This window comes from Lynx rufus, unplaced genomic scaffold (assembly GCF_022079265.1).
Source record: "Lynx rufus isolate CCGP_SWC_20201006 ecotype Redwood Valley unplaced genomic scaffold, mLynRuf1.p SCAF_8, whole genome shotgun sequence".
Taxonomy (NCBI): domain Eukaryota; kingdom Metazoa; phylum Chordata; class Mammalia; order Carnivora; family Felidae; genus Lynx; species Lynx rufus.
Window position 1 is genome coordinate 23,185,224 of NW_025814896.1, and position 18,394 is coordinate 23,203,617.

The following is an 18,394-nucleotide window of genomic DNA, read 5'->3' on the forward strand; positions in this document are numbered from 1 at the left end:
TTTTGAGCTCTTTTTGGCAGTTATGAGAAAAATGCCCTGAAGGCGCAATGGAGGCAGGGGGACCAGTGAGAAGTACCTTGTAGAAATGTAGGTGAGAGATGGTGGCTGTTGGTGACTGGTACAGTGGAGAAAGACAGAAGCAGATGGGTTTGCATTTATTCGAGAGGTAGAAATAAATGGACTTTTTTGATGGGTGAGGTATAGAGGTTGAACATATACACATTTGTGTGTGTGTGTGTGTGTGTGTGTGTGGTCATGTATTTTGGTATGTGTACATACTTGAATATTTCATGTAAGCAAATACATGGATATGGATGGCCAGGTACTCATTGATCTGTGTAACTTGAATATATGTGGTTATCTTTATGTGTGCTCCTGTGTTTGTGTGTTATGTCTGTGTGTAAATGATGTTTGCATATAGGCACATACATAAGGCATGAAGTCTTTTGTTTAAAGTAGGCTTCATGCCCAATATGGGACTTGAACTCATGACCCTGAGATCAAGAGTCGGATGCTCTACTGACTGAGCCACCCAAGGTATGAAGTCTATGTAGAGAATCCCAGAAGAAGAGTGTTTTCTCCTTACCCAGGACCCATGTATACTAAGTAGGAAAAACCCAGGCTCAGATGTCAGGGTCTTCTCTCCATTCTAGCCAATTCCAGTGAGAAGAAGGGGTTCCCAAGGCAGGCTCACCTCCCCAGGCCGGATCTTGATATAGAAGTTACTCCTCTTATAGGAGATCTTGAGAATCTTGGGCCAGGCGAAGCGGTTGATTCTCAGCCGGTCCCGGTAGATAAGCAGGCCATTGGCACAGACTCCCAACATGATGTCAATGCCCTCGGAGTCCTGTGTGAGTAGACACCATCAAATGGCAGGCCTGGAGTCCACACCTGCCATCTGGCCTGAAACCCCTTCCTGAGCTCTGCTTCTAAGAGACTCCGGGATCGGGGTTAGAGCCTACATGCTGGAGCCCCTGACCCACCCCACACAGTCATTCACTCCATTCATTCATTCATTCTGTTATTTATATACCCAGTTGCTTTTTTGATCATTCTCTCTGTCACTTACTTAATCATTCATTCGCCAGAAAACATGGAGTGATACATATGTGGTACCAGGCCAAGCTCTACGTGGTACAAACAGGTTCATAAGTAAATATAATATGAGAAAGGATTATGGAACTTTGAGGAATGAGAAATAAGAATATAAAAGGATTCAGGTTGGAGGGAACACAGGGTCTGGCACACCAAGCCCTCTGGAAGCACCAGGGACACACACACACACACACACCCCAGATGCTAGGCGGACCCTGGGACCCAGCAGTACCTTGGCATGGTGCAGGTCTACTCCATACATGGAAAGCTTCTTGGCGTTCTCTAAGAAGTGGATTTCTGCTTCTCCTGGAGTCATGCCCCTAAGAGAAAGAACATGATCACAGACAGCCATGGAAAAGGCCCAGGCCTAAGTCCTGCTGGCTGAAGGTGGCTGTGATCAGAACCTGTGATTCTAGGAAAACAAATGTGCTGGAGTGGGCATATGACTAGGCCTCGCCCAGTCCCTCCCCTCTGCTCTCAGTGCAAGATGGTGCACCCCCAGCCCCGGCTTCAGCCACCCAATCCCTTTCTGTTGCCAAAGCTCAGGTCTAGTCTTGTCTCCTCTGGGAAGTATTCAAGGGATGAGGTGGGAGTCGGGATTTCTGCTTTAATCTGCCACTGAGTTAAATGTGAGCCATAAATTCTGCTTCTCCTTGACTGAAGAGCCACTGTGGAAGACATTGTTCATTATAATCACCCAGGAGCTCCTAAATTATCACCCCCATAAGATATTTCTCTCTGAACTTTGTATCAGCAACCACTTCATCTCCCCTGAGAAGCAGGTGCACATTCTCCTTTCTGAAAAGAAAGTTATGTAATTCATCAAGTTCCTTCTTTGCTTTGGCTGCCAGGAAACTGTACATTTTCTATTTAGTCACGGCTAACATTTATTGAGCACTACATGCTGGTTAATGTTCCAAATGCTTCACATGTATGAACTCACCGAACCCTCGTAACAATTCTGTAAGGTATGTCTTACCATTATTCCCACTTTATAGAGAAACCAGCACAGGGAACTCAAATAACTCACCTCAGGCCACACAAACTATTAAGCAGCAAAGTCAGGATCTGAGTCCAGACAATGTGGCTCCAGAAGTCTGTGCTCCTTCCGAATCCTTCACTTACATCTGTCTCCTATCCCCTGGGCCTCAGTTTCCTCTGCTCTGTCTACCTCAGTGAGCTGCTGTGTGACATGCCTGGACACTAGATGTCCAGGTGCTTTCAGTCAAAAGAGCTGTAAAAGCTGAAGGGGTGGCTATTAGCATTTCTCCAGCCTATATTTGAGCTTCTTTCTCTGAATCATCAGGACTTTCATAAATCCCTAATACATCTTGTTACCTATGACAGGAATGACAGACGGTGGGGCAGGCAGGCCGTCCGTCGCTCCCTATTCCTGAGCCCAGGCAGACACCGCTAACCAATGCGGTTTCAGTATCCTGCTGAACATAATACAGTAGCAGCCACTGCTACCCAGAGTTGGTGTGCAAGTCTCTGAGAGACACACTTGCCACTCTGGACCTAGCACTCCATCACACTCCAATGGGCTTTCCTCCCCCTGTACACATTCCCTCCACATCCGGTCCTAGGCCTCCTCTCCAGATGCAGCCCCCTGGAGACAGTTCACCTGATTCCTCCCATCCTCCTTAGCAATAAGGTAATATCACCATACCCCACCCCCCCACACACACACATACACAGCACTTCATGGCTTATAATGCACTTCACATCATTTATCAAATTAGGTTCCCATAACAACCCTGGACTTGGAGCTCAAAGCACTTCCAGCTTAAAGGACCCTAGAGGCCATTTAGTTCTAGGTGATTCCCCCCAGGGGTGGTACGAACCAACCTCACAGCAGCATTTGGAAATGGGGGAGGGGGCATTTGGTTGTTAGATGACTAAGAAGGTGTTATGGGCATTTGATACCTGTAGCCCAGGGATGCCAAACATCCTGCACAATGAATTCTCCTGCCCCAAATACCAACAGTTGAGACACACGGACAATCTAAATCCATACATGTGCAAGTGAAAGATGGGGCTGCTAAGTTAAACATCCAGCTGCACAATGACCCATCTAGTTAACCATCATCTAACTCCTAGAACAAGGTGCTTTCCATTGCACAACTATTCAACCCCTAAAATCACAGAGAGCAACAGTTAAGTATGTGGCATGTCTGTAATGTGTGCCATTTAGTCCCCCAACAACACCACAAGGCAGCTTCTATTAGCACTCAAACTGAACAGATGAGGAAACTAAAGCATAGGGAAGTGAAGTGACCTGTCCAGATCCCCTGGTTAGAAAGTGGCACAGGGAGAACATGAACCCAGGCAGTCCAGCTTCAGAGTGCAAACTTTTGAACTTCACACCAAGACTGAGACATCAGGACACAGGAGAGTTTTGCTTATCTCCAGCTGGCAGATAAAGAGACTGATCCTCGGAGGCCACAGACAGGGAATTATCATACCCACAGAAAAGCTTATGAACTTGAGGTCCCAAGAGGTCATTTATGGTCACACTGCTAGTTCCTACCATTCCCATTTGATAAAGACCCAGTGGGATGAGATGATTTGCTCTCGGATACACCTCGAGTCAGGGGCAGAGCCAGGCGGGGTACTTACAGCGCAGCATCTGGGGCCCTAGCTAACGGCTGAGGAGCCAGGGGAGACCCCTCACCTGTATGTCTTGTGCAGCTCCATGATCCTCTCCTCCAGCTCCCGGGTCTGGTTGGGGGCAAAACGGAGCTCACTGACATAGTTGCCTACATGCTCCTCAGCATCATAGTCGCCCAGTTCAGCCTGCACAGCGTAGGAGCCCAGCAGGGCATGTGTGACGAAGGAGCAGGGCAGCCGGCCCGTGATGATGTCCGCCCGCAGCTGCAGGCACAGGTAGTATCTGGAGATAGGGGAGAGCGGCCATGGGCATGGGCCCCACCCCCTCCCTAGACACCCCAGCACAGAGGCCCACCTGCCCATCAGAACCAAACTGATCAACACTCGGTTCAGCAGAAAAGGGATGCTCCTAGACACTGGCATTTCAGGCGCTGATACTTTGGGTGTGTCCTAAAAGGATGGTTTTGTACCATTTTGCGTGCCTTTAAATATTTTGTTAATTTCTAACTTCGAGGGACTTTTCCCTACTGTGGGAACATTAAATTTCTAACTTATTTTGAAGCTAAATACTCTGCTGGTTGGCCATTTTTTAAATTTTATCTATTTTTAATCCTGCAATTAATATATTCTTATTGTGGAACAGATGTAAACTTTCTTGTTGTTTTGTCAATGTTTTTTTTAAATTTATTTTGAGATAGGGGAGAGAATGCACGTGTGTGTGTGTGCAAGTGGGGGGGAGGGGCAGAGATCCAGGAGAGAGAGAATCTCAAGCGGGCTCCATGCTGCCAGCACTGAGCCCAACACGGGGTGCGATCTCACAAACTGTGAGATCATGACCTGAGCCGAAACCAAGAGTCAGATGCTTAACTGACTGAGCCACCCAGGTGCCCCTGCAGATGTACACTTTCAGGATAATTCTAAATTTCTTCTTGATGTCTATTCTCAGCCCTAATCCCCTCCCCCAGAGATCACCCCTATTATCTGTGTGGTGCTCTAGATTTTCTTCCTCCGTGGACATACAGAAATCCGCGTGTTTTGATTCATGGGTCTTTTTAACATGTACATGGTATCAAATGATACATCTAATTCTACAGCTTGCTTTTTCAAACCCAACTACGTGCCCAGTGCCCTTCCCAGATCAGCACAAACGACCTGACCTCATTCATTTTAACTTCTGCACCGCATTCCACAGCCAGGACAAACCTGTTTGCCAATGTTTTCTCAAAACTTTTTATTTTGCCTCCAGCTGTAAGTGAATTGTCTAAAAACAAATTGTTTTAAAAGAAACATTTCCAACCATAAGGCTATGGTTTTTTATAACTTTATGCACACTTGGATGATTTTACAGTTTTTAGATCCATTTTAAGCAATTTTTTTATTGCTTTTTCAGTTATTGCATTAAAAAAATGTTTCAGTTCATTCTCAGGCAGTGATGCCTCCTTGCCCATTTTGCCATGTTTCACCATTGTTTGCAATCATCTATTGCTTTTCCTTTTAAGTGGCTTTTACTCATATAATTTTTACTCCTCCATGACATTATTTTGCGGTCTGAACTGAAGCTCTGACACAAAGTATGTGCGGCCTCAGTGTGCACTCAGGGCCAAGGCATAGGCTCAGAATCAGTAGTAGCTCAAACATCACAGGCACCAAGTGCGGGCCTAAAGGCATTTTTGTTCAAGTCTAAAAATTAGAAAATCACTGCCACTCTGACCAATATTTCATTTCATTTTGTCATTCTGACCAGTTTATTTTGAGCCTGAATATTTTTTACTAAACCAGCTGCTACTACTATCCCATTCCCTGAGGTCTTCCATGCCAAGCAGGGCTAGTTTCTCTCCTGGTGTCCCTAGAAGCCCAATGCCCGGGGTCTGGCACAAAGAGGAGAGATATCAGTGGGTAAGACCAGAGGAATGGGGACTAAGCTGGTCTACAACCCTCAGCCCTCTTGGAAATGGAATTGAGACCTTGTTGCTGAATCTTGGTCCCAAGATGACCTCAGGGCTTAGAGCAGGGCTAATGAGGCCAAGACTTCAGGTCTGATCTATCCCAGGGACATCTGTATTATCTCCCAAGGCCACAGTTGGCATTGTGCCTGTGGCCCATTGCTTGGCAAACAGGCAGCCAATATTAAGAAGAGACCCAATGGGAGAGAGAGGCTGGCTTAGTAGCCCCTCCTCTGCTCTAAGAATAACTCCAAGCCATCATCTTATTATTGTTGGGAGTATGGGGCCCAGCACATGGATAACACAACCCCAGGATATCATGAAGTGAGATATCATGAGTTCCTCTTTGGAAAGGGCTTAGATAAAGAGAAGGGTCTCTACCTGTTCTGATTCTAGAGGTGGGATGAACCCCCATAGAAGTTCTCATTCTGAAAAATGCTTTGCACCCCACTTCTAATCTTCAAGCCACGTGATCTACTGGCCCTGAGGCACAATGAGATTGTACATACAATCCATGTTCACTCCAGCAGCCCAGGCTTGCCTCCATGGGGCAGGGGGATCATGTCTCATTTGACCCTTACATGCCTGACGTGTGCACAGGGCAGCACATGGGACCAAATCCCTATGGGCAAAGGCACCTGTGCTCTACTCCTGCCTTATCTCCAAAGTCAAAAATGGTGGTCCACCCAGAACAACAGCCTTCAGATGTGTTTGGCTTGTCCCATCCAGAGATGGCCTCTATCATGATTTTTAGAAGTTTGAATTAGCTGCTAACATTTGAAATTTGTGGATTTTCACTCTCAAATCTCTAGCTTCACTTCAACAGTTCCCACATGGCACTGATTTCTGGGGCTAACAGCAATTGTTTTAGATGGTGTGTGCCCTCTTGAATTTCAATTTCAATCAGTGAAATGGGTCCCAATGCTGCTTGGGATGCTTCCCTCTCTAAAGCTGAGGGTGTGCTACCACTGCCTACTGTGTTTGCATCACTTTTTCTTGCACTGAGTCAGCTTCTTTTGTTGATGCTGTCTGCCTGGACTTGCTACAGGCATCTCAGTTTGCAACTGCCACATCATCACTGCCCCGTGTCTACCAGGGCCGGGTGCCTTTGTTCCTAATCACGTGGCCAGCATACCCACCCCCTCTCTGCTGCCCTCACCTTGTGATGTCTTCTGTCAGCTGGGCAGGATCAGGGGGGTAGAACTTGACCGTGAAGGCAAAATTCCAGGGGCTGCCTAAGAGGAGAAGATAGGGGAACAATCAGAGAGGCCCCATCACCCCAGTGGGTGACCCAGATGCATCATACTATGGGCAACTTCTCAAAGTTTTCTCATATCTATAACTTCAGGACAATCTAATCAGGAAGACTGGAATATTATTCCCACTTGAAAGATGGGAGACTGAAGCTCAGGTTGAAAGACTCGTGAAACAGCAATGGGAAGGAAGGTAGAAAGAAAGAAGAGCAGTGGTGCATGTCAATCCTACTGGGAATCACAAACATCACTTCAGGAAACCTTGCAGCAACTCCTATGAGAAAGTCTTATGTTTATCTCCATTTTGCAAATGAGGACACTGAGGCCCAGTCAGTAAAGTGGCCAGCCCAAGGTCACTCAGCTAAGAAACAGCAATGCTAGGGCTCAGACCCAATCCTCCTAGCTCCAGAGCCCATGCTCCCTCCTCCACATCAAAGTCTATGCCATTGGATGTTAATGGGAAGAAAACAAATCATATCAAATGGGTTCCCTCACTGTGGACTTCTCAGAGCCCTCACTCTGCTGTTGACAATTGCACCCCTCAAGGGGACATGCATTTAGGGGTTTCCCAAACTTATTTGACCTGCTGTGTCCATTTCTCATAGGGCATCCTGCCAGATTACTGTTCCTAGGAACCCCCTTCATAAGACTGCCCTGTGCCAGGTTGGCTCCACATCGGATGGCAGAACAGGGTTGTTAGCAAGACCTAAAAGGCAAGCGTAACGAGCAGAAAGTAGCAAAGGGCTTTTCACGGGATAAATGTTAAACTCCACACTGAGATACAACCAATCAGTGGTACACAAATAGGCAGAGAGAGAAATAAAGGCTGAGGTTTTAGCTGGAAACAAGCTCTCCAAGCCAGGAAAAGGGATGACCACTTAAGAGAGAGGAGGCCTTGGAGGAAGGCTACTATCTAGAACAATGGGCAGCTCACTCCTGGGACAATGTGAGAAAGCAAGGCCCATCCAAGGTAGGACCATGGTCACAAAGGACTGGAGGCCATGCCATTACCACCATCCTTGTCCCTGTGATCCTCACCGTCTTCCCCAAAAAGCTGTAATGTCTCCAGCGCTTACTAAGTGCCGGTCACTTTGCTTGCTAAGAACTGTCCACGCACATATCGGAGTTCCAGCTTCATAATGATCCTGAGGTAAATTTTTTTTTTTAATGTTTTATTTATTTTTGAAAGAAAGAGACAAATGGAGGGGGAGGGAGGAGGGGCAGAAAGGGGGACGGGGAGAAGGGTAGAAAGAGAGAGATACAGAATCTGAGCCAGGCTCCAGGCTCTGAGCTGTCAGCACAGAGCCTGATGCAGAGCTCTAACCCATGAACCGTGAGATCGTGACCTGAACCAAAGTTGGACGCTTAACCGACTGAGCCACCCAGGTGCCCTAAACTTTTGTTTGTACAGATGAAGATTCTAAGAGAGTAAGTCACTCTCCTAGGGTCACTGAGCTAGTCAGCGGTACAGAACTGGGATGTAAGCTCCAGTCACCTGACCCCGAACCCACAGCTAAAGCGGCCTCAAGGAGAACAATCCCTGTCTCAGGAATAATAGTAGTAGCAGTAGTAGTAATAATAGTAATAACGACAGATAATATGTACTAGATGCTTCTAGGTGCAGGCACCATTCCAGGTGTTGTACACATGATAGCTCATTTACCCTGCACAACAACCCTAAAGATAAGTCCTATCATTATCCCCACTTTACAGGTGAGGAGACTGAGGCACAGAACAACTGAATAACACAAGAAGTAGTGTTGAAGTCGGGATTCGAATCCAGTCAGTCTGGCTTCCAGTGTCTGTCTTTCAACCATCACACCAAACTACCTCAGGGAAGCACCTACTATGTGCCAGGTGCTGTCCACATGTAACCGACACCTCGCCTTGTGAGGCATGAACCCTAATCCACTTGCCAAGGAGAGACAGAAGCCCAGAGAGGCACCCAGAGAGATTTAGGAGGAAATATACCCAGCTCTGAAGCCCAAGACACAAGGACCCACGGTGCTGCCTTCAGGAGGCTGAGGGGCTGAGCAAGAAAATGGTGGGGCGCCTCACTGGCTCGGTCAGTGGAACATGAGACTCTCGATCTCAGGTTTGTGGGTTCAAACCCCACACTGGGTGTAGGGATTACTTAAAAATCTTTTTAAAAAATTGTTCTATGAGGGCCCCAGAAGGCAGAACAAAGATGAATGGGTAGAAGTCCCAGGGGTAGGGATGGAGACTCTGGCTCTACCGAAGGAGGCAGAACTGCTCCTCCATGACCTGAGATGGTCACAAGCAGCAGCCATTCACGAGGCCTGGGCCGTGCTGGCCGGGGCTGCAGAGATAGGGGACCGACTGACTCCCTGCTCTGGGGAAAGATGCTGAGCTCCAACGATTCTGTCTTCTGCCTCTCCTTTCCAAGCTCCTGGTCCTCCTCAAACACTGCACACTTGGCTGCATGTACGTGTTCCAATTCTTGCAGGCATGAGAGGCAGGCCTCCCAGCTGGGTTGGGACTCCTAGGGACAGCCTGAAGCCCAGGCCTAGGACCCTGTCAGCCCCAGAGGAGCATGCTTCGTCTGTGTGCCTGCCTCTTTGTCTTCAACTGACAGGAGCCTACAGGAAGAATCCCTCCAGCCCCTCCCGGAGAGTCAGCTGGCATCCCTGGGCCCAGCTGCCTGCTGTCATGGCAACAGGCTCTGCTTTCCAGCCCCGAGGACCAGGGAGTCCAAGCACAGCCAAGGGGGAGGAGCTCCCAGTGGAGGCATCTCTGCTTCTAGGCTCCAGGTCTCCACCTACTGCGTGCCCCCTGGCTGAGCACCTACTTCCTCCCTTCTGCCATTAGAAGGCTGCTCCACCCCTCCCAATATGCCCTTCCTCTCTGAGCCAGAAAGGACAGGTTGTCTCTTCGCCCCAGGCCTTGAAAAGAGAGCAGGATGGTGTTGGGAGGCCAGGGCTAAAGACCTGGATTGGCCAATAGTTCACTCTGCGACCTTAGGTAAGCAACTGCCTCTCTCTGGGCCTCAGTCATCTATCATTAAAAACAGAAGATGGCCCAGACCAGGGCAGGCCTAGCTTTTCCCTAACATGTTAACTCCCATCAGTTGGCCGTGGTCTGCAGTGTTGTGTGGATGAGGATTCTGAGCTGAGTCAAGGGTCACCAATCATAGAAGTTTACACCAGCCTTGGACAGGAAGGAAGCTGTTTTCAGGCCATCAATGTGTCCCCTTATCCTAGATGATTCTGCAGGTCCCTTCTAGGCCTATCACCCTGAATGCATCTATGATTCCTCTGCTAACCTGCTGTGCAACTCTAGATGGTCATTTCTCTTGTGCCTGCCTCGGGTTTTCATTTATAAGGCAATGCCGGGCCTTCCCAAGATGTGCTGTGTAGCACAAATGAACTCATGGTTCCGGATCCTTTTCCCCAAGTAGGAGAGAGCAGCACAGCTGGAGCCCCTGCTGCCTGGAGACCCCACCCGCCCTTCCACAACATCCCCAACCATGATAAGCCACTCACTCCGAATCTGCTTTTTTATTTCCTTGGAGGGGTCCAGCCAGTTCTGAAAGAGAAGATAGGGTTCTTTAGAGAGAAGATGGGGGAGAGGGCCAGACAGGGCTAGGAGAGAGAGACATCCTGAAATAGCCTGTTAGCACCCTGGTGGGGAACACCCTTCCCGGACTGAGCAGTCTGGGCCCTTTGGAGCTGGAAAGTGAGGGAACGAGATCTCCATTCACCACCGGGCTTGGGACCCTGGATCCATAGCTGGCATTGCTCTGAGGCAGCAGGGTGGGCAGGTCCCTGCAGCTGCAGTGGGACAGGTGGAAAGGAAGAAAACTCAGATAGGAGGCTCCCAAGGTGGGGAAGAGGTACTGGGGTAAGTGTCTCAGGTCCCCCAGGAAGCCAGGCCATGGCTCTCCAGGTATGCATCTGGGGGGGGGGGGTCACTTGCAGGTCCCCAAGAAAGGACTTGGTGGGAGGGGTAGAGACAGAGAACTGAGGCAGAAAGGGCTGGCTGAACCTTGGGTGCATGCAAACGGAAGGCACTTAATGAGAAGCTAAGGACTGATGGAAGGAGTGGGATGCAGGCAGGACTATGGGGGCCTAAAAGAAGAGGTCCCCACCCCCACCCCCACACAGCACCCTGCTTGCCAGCACAGGTACCTTCTGGCTATCAGCGTCACAGAAGGTCAGGCCGAAGTAGTCCTTCTCCAGGAGGTTGAGGTGCTCACAGACCAGGTCAAACAGCACCTGGCCCCGGCCATGTTTCTGAAGAAGAGAGCAGAGTCGCTATGAGGCCAGGACATACCTCAAGGGGGGGTTCCATCAGGGCAGGCTTGGAACCCCCAAGAGCCTTCCGGCATCTGAAGACGACCTCAGCACTCCCACCACCCATTTGACTCTGCTCCCCGAGTCCTACTGGATCCTGTGACACTAACGCCCAGCTCACCAACTGCCTTCTTCCAAGCCCTGCTGGGTTTCTCCTAGACCTTAGGCCGGCTTTGGGGAGTGGGGGTGGGGGTGACTGATTCTTCCTCCTTTGAGATTAAGAGAAGGAGGCTAACTTTGACCCAAGGAACAGAAAAGCCAAAAGTCCAAGCTGTGGTTGTAAGAGGAAGAGAAAAACCACCTGAAATACAAGGGACACAGGCAGGGGAGAAGGGAAGGGTCTAGGACTCAGGGTCACAGTGTGACTCTCCTTCCCTGACCCTCCCCTTACACTAAGTCTGAGTGACATCCAGGGCAGCCCAGCCTGGAATGCCACCCTCTACCCAGGCAGCAAGTAAGGTTTTTATAGGGGCTCCCGGGGCCTACAGCAGCCTCAGCTGGGAGCAGCACGGTTAGAGCCACCTCCTCCCGCACTCCCACACAGCCAGGCTCAGTACCTCGCTGAACCACTGTCTGGGCCTGAGGATTCAGCAGGACAAAGCCCAGAACCTGGCTGGGTACTCCAAACCCACAGATGAGCACCAGTAAAAGGATTACAGGCTGGGAGAACATGAATCAGTCACTATTTAAAGAGGGAGGGGACTCCAGAGAGAGGGTGAGGTCCCTGAACTGTCTGGCTAGGTCACCAGGGGACTGGGACTGGGCCTAACTCTGGAGAGTAGTTTGGGGAAGCTAAGGGATTCCTGAGTTGGAAGAGTCCTTCAGATAGAATGGACCTGGCCTCAGCCAAACCCTCCATGCCCTCCTGGGACAAGCTGAAACTGCATCTTGGGCCAGTGTGGGTAGGAGAGCACAGGCGGAATATATCCCTTTCTTTTGCCCAGGAATAGGCAAGATGTTCACCTTGTAATCCTTCTATAGAAGAAATAAACATTAAATAAACAAACAAATAAATACAAAACAACCCTGCAGAGAAGAGGGACCCAGTCTACCAGGGCCCAGAAATAAGCCATGTCCCTTAAGACCGGGGCACTGGAGAAAGGGAGGTGGTTCCTGTAACTCTCAGCAGTAAGGCCACTCTCTGGACTCTTTCATACACATGGAGAGAGCCAGGAATGGTGCCCAGACTGGGGTGGACCCTCTAAGGGGATGAGTGAGAGCTCAGAATTAGGATGGGAGTCCTAGCCTATACAGGAAAGGGAGATGACAAATGTGGGGCCAGGAAGGCTGATCCCAGACAGGAGGTGTCTGCCCCACCCACCCACTGTGGGACAGGATCATGCCACACAGTTTCTACATGGCCTAGGTGAGGAAGTCCTTCTATGGGCAGCCTCTCCATGTCTGGGGGACACCTATACCACGGAACCTTCAAGTGCCCAGTCTGTCCTGGTGCCCTGGAGAGGGGCATTCACAAAGGAAGACCCCTCCCTCCACCCAATAAAAACATAAAAATGACTCTAGTTGAAACACCAGTGTCTGCTAGGTGAGACTGAAGAGCCCAGTCCACAGGCCTACTGGCCCTTGGATGGGGACTCCTTGCCAAAGTACAGCCCCTCCCCGCCACCCACAGAGCTGTTTTCTGGCACCAGCCCTGTGCCTCGTCTAATTCTATTTGCAATTGTAACTGCCCTCTCCGGGCCTCGGTGCCACCATCTGTACAAAGGAGGGCTGGCCAGGTCATCTCTCCAGGATGCTGCAGTCGGTCCAGGACTCCATGAAGAATGGATGCTCTGTGGCTTGGCCCAGGCTGAGGGCACACAGAAGCTCGCCCTGGCTCTGGGGCCAGTCGGCTGGGGTAGGGCATGTGGTGTGTGCTCCCTACCTCCACTTCACACTCGTACTCAGAGGCATCAAGCAGGGTGACTCGGCAGATGGCACTCTTGTACTTCTTGGCAATCTTCTGGGGTGATTTCTGGGCTCTGCTGGGCGTGGTCCTCTCTGACAGGCCATCAGCCTCCCCATAGCCCTTCTCCTCCATGTCTAGGCTCTGTCGGTCCAACCAGGGGAAAAGTCTGGTCAGTGAGCTTGAGACCACAGCCTTTCATCCAAAAGAGACACAATAACAATGCAGCAGCTGGGGCTAAGATGGCCCCCAAAATGAGAGCCACTGCCCTCCAAGACCCCCAGGGTGGCCAGTAGCTATGGCAGGTATACGCAGGAGGAGAGCCAGAGCTACTATATGCAACAGAGTAGGCTCATGGAAGGGGTCCACTTCTTCGGGTGGAGGGAGGCATCCCACAGAACCAAAGCCGGTGACCAGGGCTGCCCTATCTCCCTAAAATAGCATGTGAGTTATCAGAGCATCCATCTGGCCTCCTCCTTATCAGACCGTCACTGGTCTAGCATGAGGCTGAGAGCTTGTGGACTGACCTAATGGAGGGAAGGGCCTGCCAGCCAGGCCTAACTGCCACCAATGCCCTCAATGACCTTGGCCAAGTTCCTACCCTCTTGGCCTGTTGTGAATGAAGGGGGGTGTGAATTCGACAGCTAGGTGATTCAGTAGGTCCCCTGTCCCTTCAGGGTAATGGATTTTGCTCTGGGGTTATACTGGGCTTGCCAGGCTAGAATGGACAGGTTCAGGGAATAAGCAAATAAGGTTGAAAGAACACAAGTTTTGGAAATCAGATCTAGGTTTTACGTCCACCCGTCACCCAGCAACATGACCTTGAGTAACTCACATCATCTGCTGAGCCACCATTTCCCCAAGTGTAAAATATGGCAATTAATATTATTCTCTTAGGGGTGTCTGGCTGGCTCAATCGGTAGAGCATATGACTCTTGATCTCAGAGTCATGAGTTCAAGCCCCATGTTGGGTGTAGTGCTAACTTAATTAAAATATATGTATTATATGTGTGTGTGTGTATATATGTATGTGTGTATATATATATGTATGTATATATACGTATATGTATGTGTGTGTATATATATATCTGTGTGTATATATATATTTGAATATATATATATATGTATGTGTGTGTATATGTATATGTATATGTACATGTACATACACTCTCTGTAGGTTTGGGAGAATTAAATATAAAAGTGAACACGATGCCCCTAGCACAGTGCTTGGAACGTAGCAGGTCAGTAATAAATCTCAGTTTCCTTCTTCCTTCCCCACTAAGAACTGGCTCTGGATTCCTGTTGGGCAGGAAGAGGGATACCCATGCTCTCAGGCACACACCTGTTCAGCAGGCCGAGTGTCCTGCTGGGGCGGGTGCTTCTCATTGGAGTTGGCCTCGGGGTGGCCGTGGCCTGCAGGGGTCACAGGGGTGGTCGCCGCAGCGGCTGCCTCAGGCTGCTGTGGGGTCTCTTCCTGAGCCTTCTTCACCTCAGAATCCGGGCCTGTCTCTGTTGTCATGGTGACCAGCACACCTGCATTTGCATGAAGGAGAGCACATGACAGGGGAAAGGGGCAGCGATGGTGTGACAGAATAGAGAGAGGGGGACAGGAACCACATGCAGAGAAAGACAGATGGAGACAAATGGACAAAGAGCCACAGAGAGAAGGAAGGAGGGAGGCAGGAAGAGACAGAGGAAGTGGGGATGGGAAGAGAGCAGAAGTCAGGGGTTACTGGCCGCAGCTGAGGTCACAGACCCCCTCTCACTCTAGCGACCATATAGCTCCTCAGGGACTCCTCCTGTCTCTTGGCCCAGTTCTGGAAGGGGGCCCTTCTTCAGGGCAATGAAGAGTCTCTCCAGGGAACCCCACTCTGCCAAGAGCACAAAGGCTAGTCAGTGACCCCCTCCAGGCAGGCCCTCGGCCAGGCTGTCTCTCCAACGGGAGCACCTGGCACACAATAGCCTCTCAATAAACGGTGGATAAACTGAACTCAACCAAAAGAGCCCTGGGCTCCAGGCCCTTCCAGCACGGACTCTGAGCAAGGCTCTTCATGCCCCAAGCCTCAATAATTCCTACACCACTCTCTCCACAGGGATGTTGACAGAATGGATCTCAAGGATAAGACAGGAGGGTACTATTACAAAAACACATAGCCCTGATGATGTAAAAGTCAGGAGAACTGAGCACAGGCCCCAGGTCTGCCACAAACGGGGCAGTCACTTCATCTTACTAGGACTCACCCAAAAAGCAAAGGACTTAAAGAAATTATCTCTGAGGCAAGGCTACTCTTAACCCTTTTCCCCTTGGAGCAGGAAATGAGATTTCAGAGAATCAGGGACCTATTGCCCAGCTATTCTGTTAGAAAAAGCAAACTGCAAGGAGAGGAAAAGAGAAAGAACGGCACGGTCCCATTTTTATATTAAAAAAAAAAAACAATAACCTCAACAATACCTTTTTTTGTTTATATACATGTAGTGAAAGATCTGAAAGGATACTGACCAAAATGTTAAGACAGGTTAATAATTGAGAAACGGATAAAGGAAAAAGTGGGAGTTCCACAGGGTGGGATAAAAAAGAGAACTTCATTTTTTACTTTATGTGCTTTGGAATTCTTGTATAATTTTAAACATACATATATTTTTAACTCACAAATTGGGTTTTTTTTTAATGTGGCAAAAGCACCTATTCCTGACCCCAATCAGAGTGGATCCTCAAAAAAAAAAAAAAAAAAAGTTTGAGCCAAAACCCGAGGAACAGAGAAATGGGCAGTAACCCTCACCCTTGAGTCTAGAGCCTCCCTCTAATTCCATTATATTAAATGAGAAAGATTCAGATTACACCTGGCAGGTCTCTTCCCAAACCCATCCACCATGGGAGGCCTCCAATGAGCAGAGAGACAGACGGACATTGGCCCTACCTTGTGCTATGCACATGCTCTAAGCCCTTACCCCACACTCCCTTCTTCTCCTTCAGCTTCTCTCCCAACATTCAGAAAGCATCAGCCCAGCCCAAAGCAAAGGGCATTGGACAGAAAGCCAGGGGCCCTGCATGCCCCACTAGGCCAGACAAGAGCTCTAGGGCCCTGAACAGGTCACACTTTATAAGCTATAACTTGTAGCACAAATGAAAGGGTTTGTTGTTACTGATGCTGCTATTAAGAAGTAAGATGAGGAGGAAGGGAAGGCCTTGGTCACACTGTCTCATCCCCACCCAGAAATGCTTTCCACTCATGTCATTACCCTGGGCTTTGTGGCTCACCTTAAAGCCACAGTTAAATAAAGGCTCTCTGTCACTTATGTGACAGCAAGTGTCAACTCTGTGTCAGGACACAAAGTAACAGAAGCAGCTCCAGGAGAGCTCATGGCATCATAGGGTCAGAATAAGACTTGTCTGCTTGGGTCTAGATCTCTTCTAGACCTGCACTTGAGGATATCAGCCATTATGCTAGGTAAGGTCTGTAAGAAGAACCCTTAAAATAAATTTACTACTTAATTTTGCATTAAAAAAAATCTACAGGGTGCCTGGGTGGCTCAGTCAGTCAAGTGTCTGACTTTGGCTCAGGTCATGATCCCACAGTTCGAGAGATCGAGCCCTGTGTCAGGCTCTGTGCTGACAGCTCAGAGCCTGGAGCCTGCTTCGGACTCTGTGTCTCCTTCTCTCTCTGTTCCTCTCCCGCCGGCACTCCGCCTCTCTCTCTCTCTCTCTCTCTCTCTCTCTCTCTCTCTCTCTCTCTCAAAAGTAAGTAAAGATTTTTTAAAAATCTACAGACTAAGCTGTAGGCTTTCTGCTGTGAGAAGCAGATTCCACATGACCTTCATAGGCCCCAGGCAGCCCAGAGGCTCTGGCGCATCTACTCCTCCCCTCCACTTCAGTCTGGTTTCAGACTGTACTCCCTGAACCTTCTCGGGACCTGCATCAAACAGCCAGGACAGCAGTCTTAAATAAATATCTGAGCTCTTCCCCTGCCCAGCTCTCCAGCACGACCTGCTGGCTGGGAATGCTTGGTGCTAACAGCACCACACATGAGAGGAGGAGGAAGTCTTTCAATCTCTTCTTTTCCAGGTGAGACTCAGACAGCAAAAGAGACTTGAATGACTGACAGGCAGACAGATCTTCCCTGGTCCCTCCCACCCACTCTCCTTCCCATCCAGCCTCCTGTCTCTCCAGATCCGAGCGCTGTGGCCATTGTTCTTCCCACCTCACTCTGCTGCCTCAAGCAAACTTGAACAGAATCAACTGGAAGGAGAAAGCACTCTAGCCCAGGCTGGGAGCCAAACAGGTGGCATGAGCCCCACCAACAACCCCACGGCCTAGGCCTGGTTAGATAAATGATGGCTCATGCTTTCTACAGAGTAAAAAAAAGATGATGTAAAAGATCATGGAAATGTCTGAATGACAAGCTTGATCCACAGCAGCTTGTACAGATTGACCCGATTTTGATGAATACATCTATATAGATGCAGAATATTCAACAAAGTATTAATTATAGTTGTTTCTAGATGCCAGGAATACAGATTATTTTTCCTTCTTTCTGTTTAACTGTGATTCTCAATTTTCTATTACACTTGGAGATTTCTTGATTTTAAAAAAAATTAGAGGTTAAAAAATAAAATATTCCAATGCACGGGGCTTGGTATGACAAGATGAGAAGAAGACAAAGTCTGCTTAAACTTAAAATTTTTATGAATTTAAAAGAAAAGTAACATTATTATTATTATTATTTAAGCCTATGATGAGATCCTTCTTTATTTGACAAGTCCAAGGATAACAGCATGGTTCTCTCACTAGGCCACAGAAAGCAAGCCAGGAACCTGGCCTTGGCTTCTGCCAGGGCCAGTCACGTGGGCACAGTTCTGCCCAGACCCAGGCCAGCAGAGACTACGGGAGCCCTCTGGGCACTGCGGGGGGCCCCAGGGGAAGCACGTGCTGGTTCCTTAGATCTCACTGCAACACAGGAGTGTGATGCTCACCCAGAAAGTGGCTAAACACCCAGGCAGGATGTGATTTAGATTTATTGGTGTATGTGTCAGCCTCTAGAAGATTCTGGGGAGTTGGCAATTGGGAGTATGACCTAGAGTACCCAAAAAAAGGCTTACAGGGTAGGGAGTGGAGTTAGGTTTTGCAAAAAGGGAGAACTATGGGTATGGCAGGGAGGGCACTTGGGCTGAGTCACCAAGTAGGCAAATGTCCAGAGATGGGGAACGAGGAGGGCTGTGCGGAGGACAGAGAGGAGGCTTTGACATCCTGACACCTCAGAACAAGAAGCCTATAAAAGG

The 18,394-nt window shown here is 49.0% G+C and overlaps 1 protein-coding gene across 1 annotated transcript in view; it reads right to left on the reverse strand.

Moving 5' to 3' along the window:
• Positions 1 to 14,636, reverse strand: part of EPB41L1 (erythrocyte membrane protein band 4.1 like 1) — a 58,997-nt gene extending 44,361 nt beyond the window's left edge. The window contains exons 1-8 of the mRNA XM_047068903.1: positions 14,460 to 14,636; positions 13,097 to 13,261; positions 11,050 to 11,154; positions 10,405 to 10,447; positions 6,808 to 6,883; positions 3,770 to 3,988; positions 1,328 to 1,415; positions 695 to 847 (exon numbers count right to left, since the gene is read on the reverse strand). Of these exons, the coding sequence (XP_046924859.1) occupies positions 695 to 847; positions 1,328 to 1,415; positions 3,770 to 3,988; positions 6,808 to 6,883; positions 10,405 to 10,447; positions 11,050 to 11,154; positions 13,097 to 13,261; positions 14,460 to 14,636 (1,026 nt within the window). The remainder of the gene's footprint in view (positions 1 to 694; positions 848 to 1,327; positions 1,416 to 3,769; positions 3,989 to 6,807; positions 6,884 to 10,404; positions 10,448 to 11,049; positions 11,155 to 13,096; positions 13,262 to 14,459) is intronic.
• Between the last annotated feature and the right edge of the window lie 3,758 nt (positions 14,637 to 18,394).